The sequence below is a fragment of the Meles meles genome, chromosome 12, assembly GCF_922984935.1.
Source record: "Meles meles chromosome 12, mMelMel3.1 paternal haplotype, whole genome shotgun sequence".
NCBI classification, from domain to species: Eukaryota; Metazoa; Chordata; class Mammalia; order Carnivora; family Mustelidae; genus Meles; species Meles meles.
Window position 1 is genome coordinate 21,993,192 of NC_060077.1, and position 25,764 is coordinate 22,018,955.

Sequence of the window (25,764 nt, forward strand, 5' to 3'; positions counted from 1 at the left end):
TTTTTCTGATTTTGTTTTCCATTTTGTCTCTTAATCACCCAGGTTGACAGGGATGGGGCTTCCCTTCCACCAGGGGTCCATAAAGCTCTCTTTTTGGGCATGTCCCTCAGGTCGTGGTTGATCTTGCCTTTGAGCCCCACCTTAGCTGGCTGCATCACTCCCCCTCCCCCACCCACTCCTTCCGGGTCTTCTCCAGGGGCACTGCTGTCCCCAGTGGCTGTGGGACCTTGAGTCAGATGGTGGATGTGGGGACAGGGCGGGGCTGTAAATATGACTCAGCACCTGGGATTCAGGCTGCCTGAGCTGGACTCCATGGGACCTACTAGCCATGACCTTGAACAAAATCAGTTCGTGACTCAATGCATCAGTTTTCTGTTCTGTGAACAGGGAATGACAAAATGTCTCTCCCAGCATTTGGTGAGTGTGAGCTTTTTCTGCTATAAGGGCTTGTAATGAACCAATTTTTTTTCTTTAAATTGAAACGTACTGGGAAGACAGTGAAAGGTCACCACTTGCTCTCTATAGATAAGATCATTTGAGGAGTTTTGAGAGCTCTTGAATATAAGAGCCAAGGACAAGGTTGGGTTAAGACACGTGGGTGTTCTACATGTGGTTTTATCTTCCCACCTTGGCAGGTGGATCCATGAAGGCAGAGCCCCGCACGCAGTTGGTGCTCACATAATGAATGACAAGGGACAGTGACAGCCCAAAGGGTCCCGTGTATGCTTAGCATTTAATGTCCATCAACATTTTTGGTTACCCACTGTTTCTCTCAAACTGCAAATGATGCCAGTGAGAGAGATAGATATTATTTCTGTTTTATAGATATTATTTCTATTTGACTGTATGTAAAATATACTGCAAATTCATTCATTTATGTCCCTTTCTCTTTGATAAACCTTTGGAGTCATTGTCCCTAAGGAGAAAGAGAGTTTCTGATGATTTGGCTTAAATGGTGGATCCAGGGAGGTTTTCGGAATAATTTCTAGTTAATTGGTCCTTGAGTAATCTGCAAGGATCCTTCTGGGTTTGCCAACCAGGCTCTCCTCTCGTTAAATTGGTTTTCATTTTATATTCGCCTAATAGCTCTGGGCATGGTGCCCAGCCCTCACCTCTACAGATAAAGCCCTTGGACCCCAAAATGTAGGAAGGGAGAGGGTTTGGTGGGGACAGGGGAAGGTCGGGGGCTACTTGTCTCTGTGAAAAGCGTCTGTCATGTCCCTAATTTGAAAGCATTAATTGTCCTTTGGGCTCTAGACTTGGGTTGTGTAGAACTCAAAATTAATGCCTTAAATTAATTTTGTGTTCCCTTTGCTCAGGCTGATTAGAACAAATTAAATTTCACACTAATTGGCTAAGGTGGGGAGAACACAATCCTGGTGTTTGGGATCAATGCTGATTGCAGGGATGGGGGGGCAGGGCATTAGGGGCATGATCTGGGGCTTGATCAGGTTGCTCCAGCCCGTATTCAGTGCTCACTGCAAATGATCATTCCTCCAGGGCCAGTGTTGCTGTGTCCTCGTACCTAAGCCAGTATAAACCATCTAAAGCCAAGCGTGAAGCCAAGATTAGGAAGAGATTCTGGCAATTTCTAAGGCAGTAATTCTTAAATTTGGTTGTGTTTAAGAATAACCATGAAACATGTTGAAGTCCAGATCTCTGGGTCCCACTGAAGATTGCGGTGGTGTGGACATTCCGGGAATCCTAGACTGGGCTCTACATTCTAACGACCACCCCAAGGGACCGCCCCAGGGGACTGCAAACGTGTTTCCCCAGAGCACATTAAAGATACCAGCGTAAGGAACAGCAACAGGAAACCCCATCCCAGAGACAGCCAGGAGAGCTCCGCCCTGGGAGAGCCCCTGGTTTGCGAAGGGGCAGCCTGTACCTGGACAGGACGCATCTCAGCTCAAGTCCCAGCTCTGTCACTCACTTGCTGTGTGACTTTGGAATGCTCCCACTAAGCCTCCTTCTTCCCCCTGTTTCCACCCAAATGCTCATTTCAGTCCAAGCCCACACTGGTGTGGTCACCAAGATGGGAAGCCCATGGGTTGGAGTACGGGGAAAAAGATGGGGGCCTAGAATGTTCTGGAGCAGCAATCCTTGTTTTTGTAGCTCAGATTTTGGGGACTATTTTTTAAAAGATAATTTATTTGGTTTTGCGTTTTGCCAATTACAAAAGTGGTTAAAAAAAATCGACAGTGGAGAAATGCATGACTAGGAAATAGGAGTCCTCAGTGAGCCCACCCTTCTGGGGGGAAAAAAGAAATCCCCTGTAACAGTGCAAGTACAAACAGAACAAAAACGTGAACATGCCAAACGTTCTATTCTGTAACTTTGCTTTTCTCCATCCCCCCACCCCCACCCCGCTTTCCACTGTTGACAATATATCTTGGGGACTTTTTTTTTTTCCCCAAGTCAAAATGTATAGATCTTCATCCTCCTCCTCCATGGGGCAGAGGAATGATTTTTGAGGCTGTGAGCTGACGGTATTGATGGGAACTAGCTGGGGCGGCAGCTGGGTTCCGTGCTGGAAGGACCACTTAGCGTCTGTGACAATAGCCCGCAGTCATTTCTCGGTGCCACACACTGGGTCTTATGCGAGAAGGAAGTGTTTAGACATCTTTATGTACAACATTTCTGGCATCAAATGGGAATGCAAGAAGGACGATAGACTTCCCCAATGCAATGCATTTTACCGCTCAGCCGACCACAGCCCCAGAGAGGAAGACATTCGTCCAAGGTCACGTAATATGTTAGTTGTGTGTCTGGACTTGAACCCTGTACCTTCCTCCTCCTCCTTCCCCTTCTCCTCCTCCTCTTCCTCCTCCTCCCCCTTCTCCTCCTTCTTTTCCTACTTTTCCTTTCCTGTCTCTTAACCACTGTCCTCCATGGAGGGAGTCTCCGTATGGAGTCTCCATTTCCCGAACGATCCTTCTGTGAGAGGTCATTTCTGAGCCTTTTCATCATAAACACTCCACTTATAACCATTTCTGTCCTCGTTGCTTTGGCATATCCTTGAACCTGGAAGGCTGCACTTTGGGACAATAATAGCACAGAAGTCTTGACCCATCTGGCATCTGTAGTTGGTCATTGACGGGAAAAACGTCGGTGCAAGTGGGAATTCATTAAAATATAAGTGTTTTTATGTTTTTGCCTTGAAACAGGACTGCCTTAACTCACTGTACTTCTGAGGTAGGACCCCAGCCTGTAGAGTATGAGCTCCTGACTCACGACCCACTTCTTCCTTTCGTAGACCATGCCCAAAAAACACACGACGACGTGATTTCCCCCTTTTGTTTAAGATTTTATTTACTTTTTAAAAAAAATGTCTTTTCAGCGTAACAGAATTCATTGTTTTTGCACCACACCCAGTGCTCCATGCAATACGTGCCCTCCTTAATACCCACCACCTGGCTCCCCCAACCTCCCAACCCCCCCCCCCCCCCCGGCCCCGCCCCTTCAAAACCCTCAGATTGTTTTTCAGAGTCTGCAGAGCAAATGGTGAAGGAATTCTCTGGCAGAAACCTAATTTATTAATTGTTTTTCCCCCTAGTTTTCGCACCTGCAACTATTTGAAAAAGTAGATGTTTGAATTAGAATTTAAAGCGTTTTAAGAAGCAACTCGCATGTATTCATTTCTTCCAAGGCCTTCCACCTAATTTTCATGGAAATGCCTTGCCTGGTCATATTTTTTTAGGTGTATGTAATAACTAATTTAATCAGTAATTGTAGCAGAAATGCACCTGGAATAAATGGGTAGGGAACACACAACAGGGAATGGCCATTCCCTGGTAGAGGGGAGCCATAAAGAGGGTTTCTTTTCTTCCTTTCATTATTTGAGAGAGAGTGTGTGCACACAGCATGTGAGCAGTGGGAAGGAGCAGAGGGGGAAGTGGACTCCTCGCTGAACAGGGAGCCCAGTGTGAGACTAGATCCCGGACTCCAGGATCATGACCTGAGCTAAAGGCAGAGGCTTAACCGACTGAGCCCCCCAGGCATCCCCATAGAGAGGTTTTGTAGCTTAGTGCTTTCCTATGTGGTGGGCATCTGTGAGTCTTACTGCGGGAGCCTGTTGGTCTGTCCAACAAAATGGTTCACGAAGGATGGATAAGGAGATTTTCTGCTAAAACAGCTTTTTAAATTGAGCCCTTACTGTGTGCCAGCCCTGTGCTAAGCTTTATGTGGATGATCTCCTTTAATTCTCAAAATGATTCTATAAGTTATCCCCCACCATGTAAAGTTGAGAAAACTGGGAATTGGGTGGGCATCCTGCTTGGTTCACAGTCACAACGCTGGTGAGTGTTGGGTCAAGAATTCTCACTCATCAAGACCAATACAATTCTGACATCCATGCTCTTAACCATCTCATGACACGGAGAGCTGGTGATTTATCCCCGGGGGGTCCTGTGGAGGGTGCCTGGGGGGAGAAGGGTTGGCGGCCCCCCTCTGACAAGTGACCCTGTTGTAACCCTCCCCATTCCAGATTGCTGACTTGACCACAAAGCTCGCTGATGAACACTTCAAAGGGGACGTGGCCTGCCAGGTGCTGGAGAGTGAGCGGGCAGAGAAGCTGCATGCTTGCCGGGAGGTCCAGGAGCTGAAGGTGAATGGTCCCCGGGAGCTGCCGGGGAGTGTGGTTGTGGCCAAGCATGGTGGCTGGGAGTGGTTGGGCCTGCCCCCCATGCCATCTGCCTACGTGTGAGAGTGGTAAGCCTACGCAAGGTACACTGGCTTGCAGACTCCCATGTTCAAGGTCCTGGAGGACATTTGGGTCTTCCTAAGGCTTGGCCTTGGAGGTGCCCTTAATGAGCACTGTGCAGGGGCCAGACAGTCCTTGGCTATGGGGGTATCACGGGGGGAGATGGCCAGGCCCAGACTCTATCGAGCTCCAGTTTGATACCTTGAGGTCTTTCTTCCAGAGCAAGTATGAGCAAGTCCAGAAGAATTTGGGGGAAGTGCAGAAGCAGTTGGAAGAAGCCCAGCAGAAAATTCAGTTGAATGACTTGGAAAGGAGCCACCCTGGAGGAGGTGAGCAGACTGGGGACTCCTGCGGTTAGATGTGGGTAGAAAATGCCACCTTTTTGTTTCATTCATTCATTCATTCATTCATACACACTGAGCACTGACTATGCTCAAGACACTGCTTTAGGGGCTGACACAACCCAACCCTCCCGGAACTTCCGGTCTAGAGCAGACATGAGGCAGAGAACCCAACAATAGCCCAAATAGCAAATTATCAACATGACGTAGAAACTTCAGTAAGAACACTAAGAATGTTAAAAAAAAAAAAATGGCTCTATGGCAAAGCACCTTTAGAATTACATGAATATATTTCATATAAATTTTGAGCAAGGCATTTCAGTATTTAAAAGTGGAGTCAATGAAATTGCATGGGTTGGAATGCTGGGTTGGAACCTAGACTCTGTCCCTTACCAGGTGGCTGGCTTTGGGGCAAGAAAGTTGCTTCTCGGTTTGCTTGTCTTTCGAACCGATGTTGTCAGAGGTGATTGATGAAAAGTGTTCAACCACGTTCACGGCTACCTTGCTCTTTACAGCTGATGCTAATAATAGTGGAGTAGTTATCTGTGTTCGTAAACTCTGGAGAAGAAACTACTCCCGTCCCCACTTAAAAGCAGTGTCGAGCACTCAGGGGGTACTGGAGAGAAGACGAGGTCCCTGAATCACTCAGCGACAGGTGTGCTCCACAGAGCCGGGTTTTCTGGTTAATGCCTGGCTCACACAGTTACCCTGAGACCCACATCTCATGGTTCGAGAGGCACAGTGACATCTCGGTCAGCTCCTCTCCTCAGTCTAAATGAGTCAGGTGAGAAGAATGCCCAGAGCATCTGTCAACTTTTAAAAAACCTTGACATCATCCCTTTGGTGGCCCCAGAGGATTCGTGCCCTAGAAACGTCAGGGACACTCAGAGGAACAGGGGTCATGAGGCGGTGAAGAGGCAAAGTGCATTTGCTTTTCACTCTGCTCTGGCTTCCTCTCATCCTGGCTACCCCCCAGGGCCGGCATTTACCAGGGGAGCTTGGGATTCTCTGGGATGCAGCACCCAGTGAAGGAGGGTAGAAGCAGCAAGTGGGGAATGGGTTCGCCCACACCCCACAGGGTAGGACAACACAGTTCCCCAGGAGAACATGGGCCCCAGTTCCATCCTGACTGTGACTGATGGCCCAGTTTGTTTCTCTCTGGGAAGATCTGGGAGCTGAAAGGGAGGGGGAGGTGTGCTTAGCCCATGAGCGTATTAGTCACAATGCTATATAGGCTCTCAGCCCTGGATGCTCATTCCAGGAAGCCAAATCCACAAATATTTTGTTTTTCATTATGAAAGCAATACATACTCATTACAGAAAATTTCTAAAATATAGGAAAGTTGAAAGGAGCCATAAAACATTTTAATCACACCCCAGCAAGCCCACGACAACCTCCTCAATGGCTCAAGCCAGACTATCAATTATTGAAAACATGGCTGTTTTTCCACCATGCGTGGTGAAGTGTTTGGAGAGGAACTTTTATGGTGTGCGGACAGCACTGGGTAGGCCACCAGGGGAGGGGGTGACAGAAGGATTTTAGTTGGGCCCCGCACTCCAGAAATTTGCGGTAGACATGGGGAAGTCCGATAAATCTAGGAAAAGTGGATAATGAAGGGCTGAATTATATGTATGGATTAAGAATGCCTCTCCTATGCCCCACCCCCGGGAGGGATGCTGGAGGTGGAAATCAGCCTTGAGGCATGGAGAATGGTTTCTTCATCTGCTTGTGCTGACCATGCCTACCACTCTCTCTGTAGAACATCATAACGCAGAGTAGAGTAAGGCTGCACGAATGCTTTCTGCTTTCTCTCCCTTTTGCAGATGCTTGCTATTCGAGTTTTTTGTTTTGTTTTGCTTTGTTTTCCTGGTAGGGAGACAGGATTCTTTTTCTGCCATGATATTATTTACCTTGGTGGAAACCTGAATAAACTCTAACTCCTTACAATTTTATCATCCTATTTGAGTTCATTATGTGGGAATCCCTACTGGGGTCAGCTCCTCTAAGACGTCAGTCCTACCATCTTTCTGAGCATTCACCCATCCTTCCATCCATCCATCCACAACCATCCATCCATCCATCCATCCATCCATCCATCCATCCATCCTTCTATCCTTCTATCCATCCATGTATCCCTCCATCCATCCGTGTATCCATCCATCCATCCGTCCATCTGTGTATCCATCCATCCTTCCATCTATCTGTGTATCCATCTATCCTTCCATCCATCTGTGTATCCATCCATCCATCCATCCATCCATCCAGTGAAAGCTATGAAGTATTTATGATATACTAGGCATTTAGTAAGTCCCTTAGACACAATCATGAACAAAATAGTTTGCTGTTTTTGTGAGTTTGAATTCTCTTCTGGATTTCCATAAGCTTCCCTTATGAGAGATCTGATCATGCTAGGTTGTAGTTGTCTTTTTGTATGTTTGCCTCCTGTACTAGATTCTGCTGGAAGATAGTGTGGCTTCTTATTTGTTTCATTATCCCTTGTGCCTCGTGTGCAGCAGTGTGCTCAGTGGGCATCTCAGTGCATGGTAGATGGAACAATGTATGAAGGATGGTTGGATGGGTGGATGGATGAATGTATGTATATGTGTATGTATGTATGTATGGATGGATGGATGGATGGAGGTATGTATGGATGGATGCATGCATGCATAGATGGATGGATGTGAAAGATGGATGGATGGATGGAAGCATGGTTGGATGAATGAATGAAGTGGATGGTCACTATCTTCAGCTGTCCACACGTGGAATGTTTCCTATAGTTCCACTACCTTAAGGGACATTATTATATTACTCAGATAATCTAAAGACACCATAACCTTGGTCTAGCCCCTTTTATTCAAATAGTTTTTATCACACCAGCAAATGATTTTTTTTTAAAGATTTTTACTGAATCAAGGGGTTGTACTCTTATCTCATAGAGATATCTTGGGAACAATGTCTCTGTTGCTATACATTCAGTAGGTCTTTTAATTATTGTTCATTGATTTATTTGTTAATTAATTTAATCAGAAGTCGTTGCTTAGGTACTCTCACCCAATGTGGTTGGCCAGAAAGATGATTCCAATTGGTGAACTTGTATCAACATGTATGGGGGAAACTTCTGTGTGTCGTGGATGCTTTTAGAGGGTGTTGAGAATCTACAAATGACTGAAATAGCTCTCCAGAATAGGTGGTTGTGGAATTTCCTTGGAAAAAGAAAAGTATGTGTATGCTTGTTGAGAAATTAAACAGTATAAAGCAACAGAGCTTAGAATAGTAGGCAGGCAATAATTTTGGACAACTAGAGGTGATCAGGACAGGCTGCCTGGAAGAAGAGTTTTTGATTTTTTTTTTAACTTGGACTTAAGGCAGATTTTCTTAACTTGAAGTCCAAGGTCAGGCCTCAGGAACTCTATATTGCAAAATTGTGTGCAAAGAGCTAAGATAGTGTGAGAGAACCACCTTCATTCACCTAGCCTCCTCTCCTGCCTCCTCCCACCCCCGACTTTGTTAAATAGCGGATGAATGGCAGATGCGCTTCGACTGTGCTCAGATGGAGAATGAGTTCCTCAGGAAACGTCTGCAGCAATTTGAGGAGAGGTTGGACTCAGAGCTGACAACCAGGAAAGAGCTGGAGCAGAAGGTAAGAGGTTGTAGCAGGTCTCGGTCCCCAAAGGGCCAGATTGGGGAGGTTCTTAGCAGCACTGTTCAAGGTATTGGCTGAACCTGGGGAGGGAAAAAGAGGGCACCCCCATTTCTTATTTTTCCACCTCCACTCCAAATGCTGGTCACTGTGGGAGATGAGAAACATTTTGTCCATATGTGGGTGTTGTACATGGGGAAAGAATACTCTGGAATAAAGAACCTTGGACCTTGGGCCTCAGATCTTTCTCCTCTATAGAATGATTGCCATATGCCATATGCCTTAGAATCGTCCAATCTTATCCATTTCCTTTGCCTCTAATCTCCCACCTCCATCTCTCATCTGGATCAGAGCAACAGCCTCCTACTTGGTATCCTTGCCTCCAGCTTCTTCCCTCACCTTCCTGTCCCACAGCAGCCAAGAGATGTTTCAACCTCTTTCAGACTGTGCTGTTACTGCACGTTACGCTGACTCTCAGGGTGGACTGTTTCCTTCAGTGTTTTGTAAATTTTGACTGTGAGCTCATCATCAACATGCCTCCTTCTCCCGCACCACAGGCTCTCAGGTGGTCTGTGTGATGGAATGTTCCTTTTTCTTCCTCTGACTCTTACAGTGAATTTTGGAATGTTCCTTTTTCTTCCTCTGACTCTTACAGTGAATTTTGTGTGTGTTTATTTTATTATTTTTTCTTTTTTTAAATGGTGTTGTTAGTCACCATAAAATACATCGTTATTTTTTGATGCAGTGTTCCAAGATTCACTGTTTCTGTACCATACCCAGTGCTCCATGCAATCTGTGCCCTCCTTAATACACCATCAGGCTCACCCCATCCCCCACCCGTCCCCTCTAAAACCCCCAGTTTGTTTCTCGGAGTCCACAATCTCTCATGGTTCATCCCCCTGCCTTTGATCTTCCCCCTTCAATTTTCCTTTCCTTCTCCTAATGTCCTCCATGTTATTCCTTATGTCCCACAAGTCAGTGAAACCATATGATAATTGACTTTCTCTGCTTGACTTATCTCACGCAGCATAATCTCTTCCAGTCCCATCCATGTTGATGCAAAAGTTGGGTATTCATCCTTTCTGATGGCTGCATAATACTCCATAGTATATATGGACCATATCTTCTTTATCCATTTGTCTGTTGAAGGGCATCTCTTCTCTTTCCACAGTTTGGCGACTGTGGACATTGCTGCTATGAACATTGGGGTGCATGTGGCCCTTCCTTTCATTACATTTGTGTCTCTGGGGTAAATATCCAGTGGTGCAATTGCCATGTCATAGGGTAGCTCTATTTAAAATTTTTTGTTTAGTTATTTTAGCTCTTGCTTTTAAACTTTAAAAAAATGTTATATTGATTTTCGTGGCAGTTCTATGTTTGTAGGGTTGTGGGTGTGTTTCTCTAGAAGGAGTATTTTTGCTCTGTCTCCTGCAGCAGCCTTTGAGATTCTGAAAAATTCTCTCCATTACAGACTTTGGCAACAAGGGCAAAGTGCCAATTTGAGCTCTCAACCCACCTGAGGTACAGACCAAGGGTTTAGATTTCTTGGGGGAACATGTTCTCCTCCATCCAGAGCCAGCCTGGCACCAGGCCTTCTGATTCCCTTCCAGACTAGTGAGTGGAACTTTTTCTGCCTTCTTACCCCGAGGGGCAGCTCTCTGAGGGTCATGACTTAACGCAGGGGTCTTCTTTCCAACCTCTACCTTCCTTAGTCCCAAGGCTTTGTCTCTTTTCTCTGTCTGAGCGTTCAAACACAGCCATGATGCTATGATCCTTAGTGACATTTCTGGATCTTTTGGCTGCTGCCTTTCTCCCCCACCATGGCTGCCAGACCCATCATGGCTCTTGTTTGTGTCCTTTGTGTTTCGGATATCCTGAAGTTTCCCTTCCTTTCTTGAAAGTGCAGCCAGACATCACAAATATCAGGTATTCGTATCTAACATTTTCTAGATGAATATAGGGGTATTTTGGTCTCTTTGCCTGTTTTGAATGGTCTCCAACAACACCTAGACTACATTCTAACCAGCCTACATTCTAACTAGTGGTGTGCTGGTAACTGGGCCTTTGAAACTAAACACCCTGATGTCTAGCATTTACCAATGGCCAATTTCCATGGTGTAAATGTTTCTGCTGGGGCCAATCTCAGCCTACCATTGTGAGAGCACTGTGTGGAATTGGGAGGAGAGTCAGCTCTCATAAATGGCTCTAGCGTGCTGAATCCAAGCATATTCACTTGTTCAAAGCTTATAGCCAGAGAGAGAGGAGGCTATCTTCCTATACATTCCTTGCTTAGACCATTGTCTCCCTCATCGTCAACAGCCCCCACCAGAGGGACCCCCTTGATACAATGGATGAACCTATGTTAATGCTTCATTATCACCTAAAGTGATAATATCACTTCCTTCTTCCTATACATTCCTTGCTTAGACCATTGTCTCCCTCATCGTCAACAGCCCCCACCAGAGGGACCCCCTTGATACAATGGATGAACCTATGTTAATGCTTCATTATTTGTTACTAAAGAACATTATTTGTTACTAAAGAACATTATTTGTTACTAAAGAACACTTACTAAAGTGATAATATCACTTTAGGTGATAATGAAGCATTAACCTACCTAAAGTAGGGTTCACTCTTGGTGTACATTCTGTGGGTTTAGACAAATGTGTCAGGACATGGATCCTCCATTGTAGTTTTAAAGAGGAGTTTGGGGCACCTGGGTGGCTCAGTCCTTTAGAGTCTGCCTTCAGCTCAGGTCATGATTCCAGGGTCCTGGGATCAAGCCCCACATCGGGCTCCCTGCTCAGTGGGGGCTTCTCCCTCTCTCACTACCTCTATTTGTGTTCCCTCTCTTGCCGCCTCTCTCTCTCTCTCTCTGTGTCAAATAAATAAATAAATAAATAGAAAATCTTAAAAAAAAAAAAAAAGAGTCTTGCTGCCCTAAAAATCCTCTCTGCCTCAGTGATTCATCCCTCCTTACTTTCGCCTTTTCCAGAATGTCACAGAGTTGGAATCATATGGCATGTCACCTTTTCAGATCGGCTTCTTTCACTTAGTTGTAGGCACTGAAGTTTCCTCTACCTCTTTTCCTAGCTTGATAGCTAAAGAATATTGCATGGTCTGGATAGACCACAGTGTGTCCACTCACCTATGGAAGAACATATTGGTTGCTTCCATGTTTTGGCAATTGTGAGTAAAGCTGAAATAAACACCCATGTGCAGGTTTTCGTGTGGACAGAAACTTCCAACTCCTCTGGGTCAGTCGCAAGGAGAATAATTGCTGGATCATATGGGAAGAGCATGCTCAGTTTTGGAGGAAACTGCCAAATTGTCTCCCACTGTGGCTGTCCCATTTTGCATCCCCACCAGCTCTGAGCGAGAATTCTTGTTGCTTTACATCCTTGGCAGCATTTGGTGTTGTCTGTGTTCTGGATGTGGGCCATTCTCATAGGTGCATGGTGGTGTCTTGTTTTAATTTGCAATTCCCTTGGGCCATATGACATGGAGCACCTTTTCATAGGCATATTCATGGTCTTTATTCTTTGCAGGAACTGTCTTTTAAGGTCTTTGGCCCATTTTTTAATTGAGTTGTTTTCTTGTTGGGTTTTCAGTGTTCTTTGTATATTTTGGAGAACAGTCGTCTGTCCAATATGTTTTTTGCAAATATTTCCTCCCAGTCGATAGCTGGTCTTTTCATTTTCTCTCTATTTTTAAAATATTTTATTTGAGAGCAAGCAAGAGAACACACAAGCAGGAGATGGGGGTGAGGGAGAAGGAGAAGCAGGCTCCCCACTGAGCAGGAAGCCCCAATATGGGGCTCAATCCCAGTACCCTGGGACCATGATCTGAACCAAAGGCTGATATTTAACCAACTGAGCCAACCAGGCACCCCTGTCTTTTCATTTTCTTGACAGTGTCTTTTGCGGGGCAGAAATATTTAACTTCTAATGAAGTCCAGCTTACAAATTCTTTCTTTCATTGGTCATGACTTTGGTGTATATCTCTAAAAAATCATCGCCAAACCCAAGGTCATGTAGGTTTTCGTCCAAATTATCTTCCAGGAGCTTTAAAGTTTTGCATTTTATTTTTTATTTTTTAAAAAGATTTTATTTATTTGATAGACAGAGATTACAGGTAGGCAGAGAGGTAGGCAGAGAAAGAAGGGAGGAAACAGGCTCCCCGCTGAGCAGAGAGCCTGATGCAGGGCTTGATCCCAGGACCCTGAGATCATGACCTGAACTGAAGGCAGAGGCTTAACCCACTGAGCCACCCAGGCACCCCTATAGTTTTACATTTTAGGTGTGTGATCCACTTTAAGTTAATTTTTGTGAAGGGTGTATGGTCTAGGTCAAGATTCTTCTTTTTCTTCTTCTTCTTTTTTTTTTTTTTTTTGCATGTGGATGACTGGATGACCAGTTGTCTCAACATCATTTGCAGAAAAGATTATTTTGCTCATCACCTTTATCCCTTTGTGAAAGATCAAATGTCTATATCTCTGTGAGTCTTATTTCTGGGCTCTCTATCCTCCTCCCTTGCACTGTTTTAATCTTCCTCACCTCTGGACCTTTGCACATATTGTTACCTTTTCCTAGAATATTCTCCTTCCCCAACCTGGATACCTCCAACTATCCTTAAGATGTGAGTTTATATGTCCTTCCCTCCAGAAAGTCTCCCCTGATACAGACTGGCTGTGTGCCCTTGAATTGTGTCCCCAAGTATAAGCCTCATCATGATGTATTATAATTATCTGCTCACTTCTGGGTCCCCCACCCCCATCAGTGATGAGCACCTTGAGAATTGAGGTCCAATTTGCCTGTCCTACTGTTAAATGTATCTCCTAACTGAGAGAAAAGCATTATGTGACCACCATGCAGAGGGGGGCCAGGGCAAGATCATATGGGGGTTTTATACACAATGGAAGGTCAGGATTCTCCCTGCTGATGATGGTTTTTGTGGTCACTTCCAAGCCAGACATTATTTTGTAGTCCTCAAAGTCCTCCTGAGCTGTGGATAAACCCAACTGCAAGGGAACAGCGGAGTTCTTTAGTAACAAATTATAAAGGCGGGTCAGTTTCCCCAAGGAAGGGGGGAGTTATTCATGCCGCATTAAGAAGTAATAAAGCTGCAACCTTTTCTGAGCTGCAGAATATAAGAAAACATCCCATTTGCCTTCAAATACTGAATTTAGAATTACAGGCTTCATTAACCCAGAGTTTTGCTTATTTAAAGAAATTCTTTAATGAGGCCATTTCTTCAAAGCAAGTGTGCTGAGTTGTCCTCTCTCCCAGATTTAAACTAGGACATTTGGGAGGGCTTTTCCTTGAGGAAGAGGCGAGAGGCTGTGCTTTTCTGTTTGTTTACGGTTATGTGTATTGCTGTGTAATTCGGGCCGTCGAAAGTGCCATTTACGGCCTGAACCTTTACAGACTGTCTCATGGGGTTCCTGGGCAGAGCCTGGAGATGTACCATTTTGACTGCTTCTTGGCTAATCTCCACATGGCTCCGAGATGAAGCCCACGGAGGAGGGGATCCATACTGCAGGCTCATGGGGCTGTCGTGTTGAGGCAGGGCTTGGGTAGAATCTGTGGACACTTTGGCAGAATTATTATGGAGGCAATTTAAACACGACCCCAAGAGTTGGATGCAATCCCCCCACTCCCCAACCCCGCCATCTTCCCCCTGAGCAGACAGGGTCAGAAGAGCAGCTTCCTTGTGGAGACACAGGCAGAAAGTGGTCCTGTCCGGGTCTCTCTGGTCCTAGCACCTGTTCTCTCCACCACACTCACCGTAGTGACGGCAGCTGCTTGAAGTACAAAGTAGAGAGTCCGTTCAAGTGCAGACCCAGCGGGGTAGTTCATTCTGTGACTCCCACAGCTCGCGGAGCTGCAGAGCGCCTACGAGGGGGCCAAGAAAATGGCTCACCAGCACAAGAGGAAGTGCCACCATCTGACCTGTGACCTGGAGGACACCCGCCTCCAGCTGGAGAACCAGCAGAGCCGGAATCACGAGCTTGAGAAGAAGCAGAAGAAGTGAGTTGCATGACACTCCTATCGTGGGGGCTCCGGGGTGGGTTACATTGATGTGGGGGTCTTCTGGGGTCTCCAGGTTCTCCTTCTCAGGCCCCCTCCCTTCCATCAGGGCTCCTCATCCACAAGGCCTCATGCCTTTGTCTGGCCCTTACTATGCTCCCCACCACTCACATCTTATTCCTGTAAGGTTCTCCCACATACGCAGCAAGAGGTGATTCCTTCCTGTTACCCAATCAGCCACGTGAACTTGAGGAGCTTTCTTGGCCTCTCGGGGCCTCAACATCCCTGTTTATCAAGTGAGGAATTGGTCATGGAGGGCGAGGACACCCTAGCATGGTGGTTGGGGGAACGAGCCCTGATGTCATGCTACCCCAGTTTAAGACCTCACCATGCCCTTTTCCAGTTGTCTGACCTTGGACAAATCATTCAGCCCCTTGAGCCTCAGTTTCTTGTCCTCGGGTCAGGGCGCAGAACACCCCATACCAGTGAGGACTAAATGATATGGTCCGATTCTTGCCCCATTGTAGGACACAGGGACACAGAATGGGGAGGCCAAAAATCCACTCACTGCCCTCGGCAGTTAGGGCCTCAGCTCTCAGATCACATGAGCAGCTCTGGCACAGACAGGTGGAGCCTTGTGCATGAACATGATGCCCATCTTGAAGCTGCACTCTGGTTCCCATGCTCCCCAAATGGTAGAACCTAGACGGGGACCCAGGAGCATCCTTCTGCAAAAGCTCAGTGCCCGAGCTCATTTATCCCTGGACACCCTTGCTGTGTTGGAAGCCCTTCCGCTTGCTTGGTGAGGGTAGTTCATGGTGTTCAGGGTCCCGTTTTGAGTTAAACGACCTCCAATGGAGACTTATAGGAGACAAGGAGATGAGATACAGCCTCTTTTAGACACTCTGGGAAGAAAATTCAGAAAAATGTTACGAGAGATGCAAGAAGGGGCAAGCTGAATTGTATTTTCATGGGAGTGGCATAGATTTTGAACTTGGTCTGTGTAAATATTATTTCTCTCACTTGGAGCTTTTTTGAGCTGGCTTCTTCATGTGAAAAACAAAAAGATCTTTGAGGGGGTTATTAGCAATGGCCTTCCAAAACAAAAGAGGTTTCTTTAATCTTTTATTGATATCTGACTCTGTTTCCTTTTTCACGTTCCTGGGGACTCGGCTGAATCTTGTCCTTGTGGTGGGGAAAATGGCTTTGTGCCACCTTGGCCATGTCCTGTGTTACCTTGTCAGATGATTTCTCCTCTCTAGCCAGAGAAAGGCTGAGGTTCCAAAGGAGTTCTTGGACTTATTGCTGAAGAATAGGCTTCTGTAGGGGCACCTGGGTGGCTCAGTCGGTTAAGCATCTACCTACAATTGGGATTGAGCCCCATGTTGTGCTCTCTGGTTGACAGGGAGCCTATTTCTCCCTCTTCCTGTGCCTGCTGCTCTGTCTACTTGTGCTCTCTCTCTGTCAGAGAAATAAAATCTTTAAGAAAAAAAAAAAAGAGTAACTCCTACAGACCCCATCTGTAAATGGAGACGTGGGGACTCCAGCCTCCCCTTGGGGTTTCTGCCAGTTATGACAATATCAGCTTTCATCTGTGGGTTCTGCTCCGGTTCTTTTAATATTTTTTAAAAGATTTATTTATTTATTTGAGAGAGAGAGGATGAGCAGGCAGGGAGGGGGCAGAGGGAGAGGGAGAAGCAGACTCCCTGCTGAGCAGGGAGCCTGACACAGGGCTAGATCCCAGGATCCCGGGATCATGACCTGAGCTGAAGGCAGATGCCTAACCAACTGAGCCACCCAGGTGCCCCTCTGCTCCTCTTCTGAGGAGTTATGTGGAGGGTTTTCACTCTTTGATGAGGATGGGAGCTTTCCATGGAGTTTTTGCGACCCGGAAATTCCATCTCTCTGGTCTTTCCCTGACACTCCTTGGGCAGAATCCTCCATTCTAGGCACTCAAGACCCTCCTGATGGGGCTCCCCTGGGAAAATCCCCATTTCTTCATACTTATATTGTTTCCCCCGAGACTTACTTGTCCTGTGGTGCTCTCAATCCCTCTCCCATCTCCTGGAAGACATTAATTCATGTTCTGAAGCTCATTGTAAACAGCAGTCCTTATCTGTCTCTGTGGACCAGCATTTTAGCAGGGAGCCAATGGATGATAGAAGCCTTGCTCTCATGATGGGAAATCAGGCAAAATGTGGCGGGGAAAGATCTAGAAGGGAGCAACCCTTCCTCTATCTCCCTAAGTCTAATCAAACTGTAGAGGTAGCCACCGCCTCAGTTTGCTGGGCCCTGGTGGACTGATGTCCACCACAGTTTCCCTGTCCCCCCACCGTGGCTTCTAAGTTTACAGCCACCCAAAGTGGTTCCATCTGGGCTTGGCTTCTTGTTGCCATGGTTACTCCACGGGTCACAGACCTCTGTTCCGAGGGCTGATGGAACTCCCAGCCTGCTTCCTTGTGGTGAGGCCTGGGCTGGGCCCACTGACTCCTACACTCGCTGGAGGTTAGAACCCAGGCCTGCTTCGGGTGGGGTGAAGTGGGTGTGGGAATCCATCTGGCCTCAGGCAGTCTGTTGGTTGGTGTGTTCCAGAAGTTCGGGTCTCTGTAGGAGCCATTCTTTGGCATCAGGTGGCCTGTTAGGCCAGGGACTCCTTGTACCGTCTGTCCCCAACTGTAACAGTTAGATGGGGGGCTAGCTAAGAGAGCGATGGACCTGGACCCTGCCTGGCATTGGGGCCAAATCACTCTGCCTGTCTGAACTTCAGCTTCCTCTTCTGTAAAATCCGTATTATCACATGTTTCTTGCTGAATCCTTACTACAGGGACCCAGCGCAGAGCTCGGCACTCTGGGACCCCACACCATTGTTACCACCACGATGTTTCCCTTTTCAGGTGGCCTTGAATGATGTCATCATCAGCCAATCAGAAAGCTCCTGGGCTCTTCCAACAGGAGGACTCCCTTGTCCTCCCATGATGGGCTCTCTTGGGAGTCTGAGGCTTTGAATGACCATCTGGTGTTAAGATACATTGGATAGTCTTGTAACAGGGGAGACTTTCTTCTTGCCGGGGCCCAGACCCTACGCCCAGTTCACCCAGGCTGGCCGTGCCCAGTGAACTTCCCATAGGGGTTTCTGTGTGGGCCAAGGACAAGTGACCCATGTCATACCTTATTGAGGCTTGGCAGAGAGCCTCCTCTACTGGTTTCCTCATCTGGGAGAAGGGTAGAAGTTCAAGGCAAACTGCATAGAATGATGTCAAATCCAGGAGGTGCTTCACACTCGGCTGTCACCATCGTAGAGGGGCAGGTGGGTCCCAAACGAGGCATTTCCTGATTCCCAGGGCGGCCCCGAAGAGGACCGTTGAGTCTCTGTGTTTTTCACTGGGGAACCAAATGAAGACAAGACCGAATGTATTAGTGTCCAGCCTTTTATCAATGGTCACCGGGCTCTGACACAGCTGACGGGTGTAGAAGTCAGACAGTCTCCTGTAGGAGACACAGTATAGACTCTCTCTGTGCAAATACATACTTCCATTCCTTCCCCCATCAGTGACTATTAGAGCCCAAGCCTGGGCCTTGTAGATTTAAAGAATCTTCGCCTCTATGGGGAAATCCGATAGATGAGGTTTTCTATCATTCTGTATGTTCTTCTTTTCCTGTTATCTGTTCTGTTATCTATTCTACCCTGGTTTCCACCTATGTATTTTATCGTGTTTTATACAAGTCTCCGTTATATGTGGAGAAGCTCGATCTGAGCCCTAAAAGTTGCCCTCTGACATTCTAGATTTCTCCTGCCCATCCACAACCTTAGATAAAAGCACCGAGTGCAAACTCTCCTTCCCCCCCCCCTATGGTTGCCGACAAGTTCACTGCCTCTCTCCAGCCCTTGCCTGCCCCCATGCCTCAGGGACCCCCCCCACACTGCCATGACATGCCCTCTGCTTGAACAGGTTTGATATGCAGCTGGCCCAGGCCCTGGGGGAGTCCGTGTTTGAGAAGGGTCTTCGGGAGAAAGTGACCCAGGAGAACACCAGCGTCCGGTGGGAACTAGGCCAGCTTCAGCAACAGTTGAAGGTAAGGGATGGGAAAGGCATGGAGCCCTCTAGGCTCTTAGTTGCTGGCTTCCAGGGACCCCCCCCCCCTTTTCACCCAAGGTAAATAGTGACAGGGAGAGAACCTTGGGGTGGGGTGGGGTGGTGGGGTAGTCTGATCTGCCAGCCAGCTGGAGTCGTGGGTTCTGGGGTGCCTTAAGACAACAGTCATTGGAAGAGTGATTGTCAGAGGATCCGAGCACTTTCAAGGTACCCACCTGGAAGATAGGAGAGGCTGGGGAAAGGATGTGTCCCTGTCACCTCATCCAGAGGCAGCACCCTGTCCTATGCAGGCTCCCGTGCAGAGGGATTTTATTAAAACATGACATGGGTACTTTATTCATTTGCTCCTTATCCTTCTCCCTGCTACCCCCAAGAGAGATCTCAGCCTGGCCTTCAGCAATTTCTTGATCTAGCCCCAAGTTCTTTGACCCTGGAGTTGACTTCCTAACCTGGACAAGTCATTTCGGGACACCTTGCCTCACTGCCCCGGTGTCGCAGCCCTCGAGATGTCACTTGCCTCTTGGCAGATACACAGCTCACAAATGGGCAAACACTCCCTTTATGTGCTTTGAGGTCTAACTCTGGGGGCCGTGGTGTTGCTCCCCTACAAAGGCCCCCCGCCCCTACTGGTGTGAGCTGTCCCAGGGAGCAGCCCTTGGTGTCCCACAGGGGCTCCTGCTGGGGTTTCCAGGCCGAGGTAGGGATGGCAAGTTGTCCCATGGTGGATGGGACGCATGATCACGTGATTCTGGATCTCCACCCGCCTTGGTCTCTGCAGCAAAAGGAGCAGGAAACCTCGCAGCTGAAGCAGGAGGTGGAGACGCTGCAGGCCCAAAAGCAGGAGCTGTTGGGGTTGTCCTCCCTGGGGGAGAGCTGTGTTGCTGGCTTGAAGGAGAGGCTCTGGAAGCTGGAATCCAGCACCCTTGAGCAACAGAAAATCCAGAACCAGCAAGAAAACACCATCAAGCAGCTGGAGCAGGTAGGAAAGCTCTGTCCCCGGCCCTGTCCCATACTGGCTCCAGTGCAGAAAGGGGTTATTGAAATGCAACGCCAGCATCTTACCTCGCTCAGCTGCTCCTTATTCTGCTGTGGCTCCCTATTAGCCCCGAGACCCCCTCAACCTCCAGGTCTGGCATCCAGAGCCTTCCTGATCTAGCCCACTCCTCCCATCCTGCCAGGGTCAGATACCAGTGTGATCCCCACTTCATAGATGTGGAAACTGAGGCTTGGAAACACAGTGGGGGTGCCGGGGATGGGATCTCGAACACGTGCCCTCTGACTCCCATAGAACCTGCTACTTCCAGGAAGACTGGCACTCTCATCTTTGGGGAACAGAAAATCATTAATGGAGAAAGGGAGGAATATCGACTACGTTAATACCAGCGAAGTATCCAATGAAGATTTTCTTTGTGGGCTTGTTTATTGATGTGCCCGCTTCATGCCATAAAGAATTTGAAGCGGCTTATAGAATGTGTGCCTCCTAAAACAGAAAAATTATAAATAAAATGATCTAAGCTGGAAAAACACACACACTCAAATAGACACCAAAGAGGTTTAGGGATGGCGAATTAATATGCAGATACAGAAAGCATGTGATCTTATACCCTTAATGGGTTCAGCTCTAAACTTCCTGGTGGCCAGAGAGAAAAAGGAAATGTGAGTTTTGTGATGTTTGCCATCCCAAAGTAAAAACAAACCAGCTTTTCCTGAGGTTTACCTGGAAAGAAATTTCTCATGTGGCATTTCATGAGTGGCAATGATTTCAAAGTAGTTGTAAGGTGGGGACCCCCTTTTCAAGAAAATCTGTCTAGGTAGCATGAGTATGGAAAGCAAATGAACTCAGCAGCTCTGGTTCCGTGGAGGGAGGGAGTGAGAAGGCGGGGGTGCCTGGTCTGGCTTCTCACTTATCCTCACTCCACTGGCAGGAAACCCGTTAAGTACTGAGATCCGGGTGTGGCAGGCATGGAGGGACAGAGTCTGAAGCAGTTCAGAAAACCGAGTTCCTTTAACTCACTCAGCCTACAAGAATTTATTAAGTGTCTACTTTGCATCATGCAAGGTGTGGACGTTAAGAACTCAAGTGTAAAAAAGACATGGGTTCCTGGGGGGCTCAGACAGTTAAGCATCTGACTCTTGATTTTGGCTTGGGGCATGGTCTCAGGGTTGTGAGATTGAACCCTGGATCAGGCTCCAAGCTCAGCCTGGAACCTGCTTGGGAGTCTCTCTTTCTCCCTCTTCCTCTGCTCTCCCCACCACTCTCTCTCTCAAAACAAAACAAAACAAAACAAAAAACAAAACAAGACAGATGTGCTTTCTGCTTTCTGGAAGTTTATAGTCATGTTGAATATCAGGAGAAAGTTGAATTTGCGTATTCAGTCTTGAAAGCAGGATTGGGGGAACAATCAAGGAAGACTTACTGGAGGAAGTGACATTTCCTGAAGGATAAGTCCAAGTTGGTACCAAGAAAGTTCCTTTCTGGAGGAAAGGCCTGGGGGCAGGAAAGTCCTGTGGCATTCAAGGAGCTGAAATATGTTCACATTGACAAGGGGTCCTTAAGGCAGTTCAGTCTCCATGACCTTAAGCAAGCCCTCTGTCTTCTCTAGACTTTGGTCTCCTCCTCCACACAGTGAAACTGGAGCCTTGCCCGTCCCCTGGCTTCCCCCAGCTCCAGCCAGGAATCCACAGAGGCTCATGAAGGAGGTGGAATCTGTGTAGATTATTTTAAGGGACTTGGAGGATGGCACAGCTTGATAGCAACCTGAAGTCAAGAATAAAGTGAGGGCTTTGGAAAATTCTGTGAGTTCTTCAAGATACCACCAGGGGACCCCTCGGAACTCAGGAGCAGAAATGTACTCCTGTGACCTGAGGGACCCGAAAGTTAGCGTATCCTTCCTAATTTTCCGTTCTTAGTGTACACAGAAGGCGAGGCTGATGCAATGCTCGAATCCATCTTCAGCTTCACGCAGAACCTCATGCCACAGTGTACCCTTGTAGACATCTGGGAGATATTTATTGATCACAATACAGCACTTTTTCCAGGGAATTTTGTGTTAACTCATATAAGGTGGACATAAATGGTATTGCAGATGTCAGGACTATCCAAGAGGCTCGAAAAAAATGAAAAAGAAATATTATATTTACTTGCTTAAGCTCCTCGTTTTGGATTATCTTGCCATAACCTCTGTCATTTTAAAGGAGGCGAGGAAGGAGGTTGACATTTAAAGCGAGCTTACTTTATGCCAGGAACTGGAATAAGGGCTCTGTGCTCCGCTGTGCTTTTGCCTCTCCACCACGGTCCTGCACGGTAGAGAATATTGTCAACATTTTATTTCATTTCATTTCATCTCATTTTATTTTATTAAAGATTTTATTTATTTATTGGACGGAGAGAGACAGCAAGAGAAGGAATACAAGCAGGGGGAGTGGGAGAGGGAGAAGCAGGCTTCCCGCCGAGCAGGGAGCCCAATGCGGGGCTCCATCCCAGGACCCTGGGATTATGTCTTGACCACAGGCAGATGCCTAATCACTAAGCCACCCAGGCACCCTTATTGTCAACATTTTAAAAGACCAATATTGGGGGCGCCTGGTTGGCTCAGTGGGTTAAGCCTCCGCCTTCGGCTCAGGTCATGATCTCCGAGTCCCGGGATCAAGCCCCATATCGGGCTCTCTGCTCAGGAGGGAACCTACTTCGCCCTCTCTTTTTGCCTGCCTCTCCGCCTACTTGTGATCTCTCTCTCTCTGTGTCAAATAAATAAATAAAATCTTTTAAAAAAAATAAAGACCAACATTGTTTTTTCGCAACTGAATTTCCACATGAGGGACAGCAATTGTAATCTTCTGAAGGTTTGGTGAGAGGTTCTGGGTGGTGTGGTAAATGATCAGAAAGTTAGTTTCTACATTGTAACCCATCTAAGGTATAGAGTTCCAAATGCTGCTCCATGACCAGGCATTAGAGTACACATAAATGGAAGCTTGGAAGTCTAGATTCTTGGAGCCTGCACGCTGGAGATTCTGATCCGGTAGGTCTAAGGTGAAGCCCTGAAATAGAAATTTTCAAAAATTGCATTACTTAGGGCTAACATGCCACAGAATTTGAGAAGCAAGAGCTTGGGTCAGTCCCTCAATTACCAAGATCAAGAAGGGAACACCCTGAAGGGCAACAAGAACCCACGACATCTGCTTCCAATTCTAGAACCTTCTATGCAACGTCACACAGTTTTAAACACTGTGCACTGTGGCTCTTTGTAGGTTCTGAGCAAGTTTTGGAGGTTCTCATTTAAAAGACTTGTCTCCTTCACAGGCACACAGTTCTTAATTTTGTCTTCCAGGAAGTGAGGGGGCCATCATTCCTGTCTATTTTCAAAAGAGAATGTCATATCTGTGTGCCAGGCAATGTGCTAGGTGTTTCACATGGGCAATCTCATCGGATTCTTGTAAAGGCATCCTGAGGTGATCGTTTTCCACCAAGTAACCAGAGGCAAAGTGGATTGTCCAAGGTGACATTTTGGGCAAGTGATCTCCCTCTGCAGGGTTCCCTGTCTTCATGAATAAACTTTTGTTCAACCTTCCATCCACCCACCTATATCCATCCATCCATCCATCCATCCATCCAAAAAACCCTCACCGAGGCTTGCTCCAGGGATGATACATCTGTTTCATGTTAAAAGTGTTGAGAAGGACCCTGAAGGAGTCTTCCATCAAAATTCAGTGAGAAAGAGTGTGATGGATTAGTGATGGCTTGTAATGACTGCAGGAAGGGTTGTGGCAGCACGTGGGCTATTTATCTATCATTTCTGATCTTCCCAGTCCTCTGGGGGATGACTTGGCTCTCCTCCCCACACTCTAGAAATGAAAAATGCAGGTGGGCTACCCAGGCTGACATGGTTTGTGTGGGTCACCCTCATGAGCCTCTGTCCTTGCCGTCCCGCCCAGCTCCGCCAGCGGTTTGAGCTGGAGATTGAGCGGATGAAGCAGATGCACCAGAAGGACCGTGAGGACCAGGAGGAAGAGCTGGAAGATGTCCGCCAGTCCTGCCAGAAGCGGGTATGTGAACAGCACCTTGGGTGCTGCCAGGTCTGGTTTGGGTGCCCTCTTCCTTCGAGTGGGGTGGGGGGAGGGGTGGATTCTAGGGCCTGGGGATAAACCATTCCTGCAACCACCTAAGACCTTTGCTGTCAGGGGTGCTAGAGCAGAAGAAGTACATCTCTTAAATATGGTTCTAGAACTTCCAGAAGTTTCTGGAACTGTCAAGCATCATCACCTCAAGATTTCTGGCAAAAGCCCATAACACCATGTGACTTTATATCTTGGGTAAGGACTTAAGGACTTAACAGATTTCAAGGAGGGGACTAGTTTCTTCTGGCTATTTCCTTTGCAAATCGTTTCCTGTACTTCATCCAAGCTCCTACAGACATTTCAAAGGGTGGGTAAGAAAGCAATAAATCCTTGCAATCGCACCACCTAGAAACCATCATTATTACTATTTTAGAAGTCATTTCATAGCTCTCTGTCATTGTACAAACACACATACATATTTATTGAGATATCGTTTTCCCTAAATGGGGTCATGCTTTCCTGAAGCCTGCTATTTTCACTCAGTGGTGTGTCCTGGGCCTCTTTCTGTGTCGGTAAACACAGATCTCACTTACTTACTGAAGAGCTTTAGAAACAGTCCACCTTAGGCACCTTAGGCACTTGTTCAACAAGTCTCCCGTAGTCGGGCATTGAGGATTTTCAGATTTTCTATTACTCTAACGCTGAGATAAACATCCTTACAGATGCATTGACTGATGTGAATAGAAGATGTATCTTTTAAGTGGAGTGGCTGGAAAGCTGTGGGTTATGGCTCAGTGAACAGGCTTTCTCACTGGGGGAACCCTCCAGGTCCTTCATCGTCTGGTCTGCAGTTGGATCTTCAAAAGGGGCAGAGGAGCATTTCTCAAAGCAGACTCCTATGATTAGCTCCCTCGGCGGTCTGTCTGGGGAGACCTCTAGACTGTAGGGCTTGAGGGCCTGGGTGTGGGAATTCCCAGACTCTTGGTTTGGATCTCTGCCCTTCCACCTTAACGACTGTGCCATCTTGGGAAAGTGATTTAAAAACCTTAACTGCTTTTGAAATCCATGCTAGCCCTTGACTCCTTGCTCTGTATCCAGTGCTGGTCACTCGGAGCCAATGTATGAGACACACGAGAAAGCCCATGCTGCTACTTTAATTGGAATCATGGGGTCAAGTCACGCTTGGGTTAGGTCCCAAGGTCATCAACTCCCAAGTGTGGGGCATTGGAGGGACCACATAACCTTGCTAAAGAGCTTCACTGTTCTCATCCATAAGATAAGATAGTGTGACTAAGGGCAGGGTCACAGTGAAGACTCAGGGAGATCTCAGATGAGGAAACAATGCACAGTTTGGTAAATGGAATCCTTGTTTGCTGGAAACTTACAAGCAATAGTGGACTTCCAGGCAGTGGGCCCTTCAGAAGAGCTAGTGAACCAGCCTGGTGGTTCCCTGGCTCCTGGGTATGATTCATCCATCCAAGAGAAGGAGGGCATGTGGCCTCGGCCCCTACAGATCCCACAGCTGGGCATGCTCCTGGGCAGGACTGAAGGGCATCTTGGTGATTATCAGAACCTCGGCAGGAGATGGGGGGTCTCACTGAGCACATCCTCAGCCAGATCTGACTGCCGTAGAACCCTGCCCTTGGAAAGACAGAGTCAATAATTTTAGACTCATCCAGACCTGTGCGTCCCCGAGTTAAGTCTCTAGAACCTCCCGGAGGCTCTGTTTTCTCATCTGAGACATGGGAGCAATGATAGAAAATGTTCTGCCTTCCTCTGTTATTGTGGAGATGAGATAAAAGAACAGGCAGTAGCTTGTAAACTGTAAAGTGTTGGGAGTTATTGTAAATTATAGAGTGCTGGGAGTTTGCATCGAGGGGCCAGTTTCAGCTTTTTTTTTTT

General features: G+C 47.1%; 1 protein-coding gene across 1 annotated transcript in view; it reads left to right on the forward strand.

Annotated features, from left to right (window-relative positions):
• The window catches only part of MYO18B (myosin XVIIIB), a gene marked incomplete at its 5' end in the record, with an annotated part of 249,320 nt that overhangs the window by 119,322 nt on the left and 104,234 nt on the right, over window positions 1-25,764 (forward strand). The window contains 7 exons of the mRNA XM_046025552.1: window positions 4,487-4,606; window positions 4,923-5,031; window positions 8,560-8,684; window positions 14,559-14,713; window positions 18,664-18,787; window positions 19,586-19,786; window positions 23,740-23,850. Coding sequence (XP_045881508.1) covers window positions 4,487-4,606; window positions 4,923-5,031; window positions 8,560-8,684; window positions 14,559-14,713; window positions 18,664-18,787; window positions 19,586-19,786; window positions 23,740-23,850 — 945 coding nt within the window. The remainder of the gene's footprint in view (window positions 1-4,486; window positions 4,607-4,922; window positions 5,032-8,559; window positions 8,685-14,558; window positions 14,714-18,663; window positions 18,788-19,585; window positions 19,787-23,739; window positions 23,851-25,764) is intronic.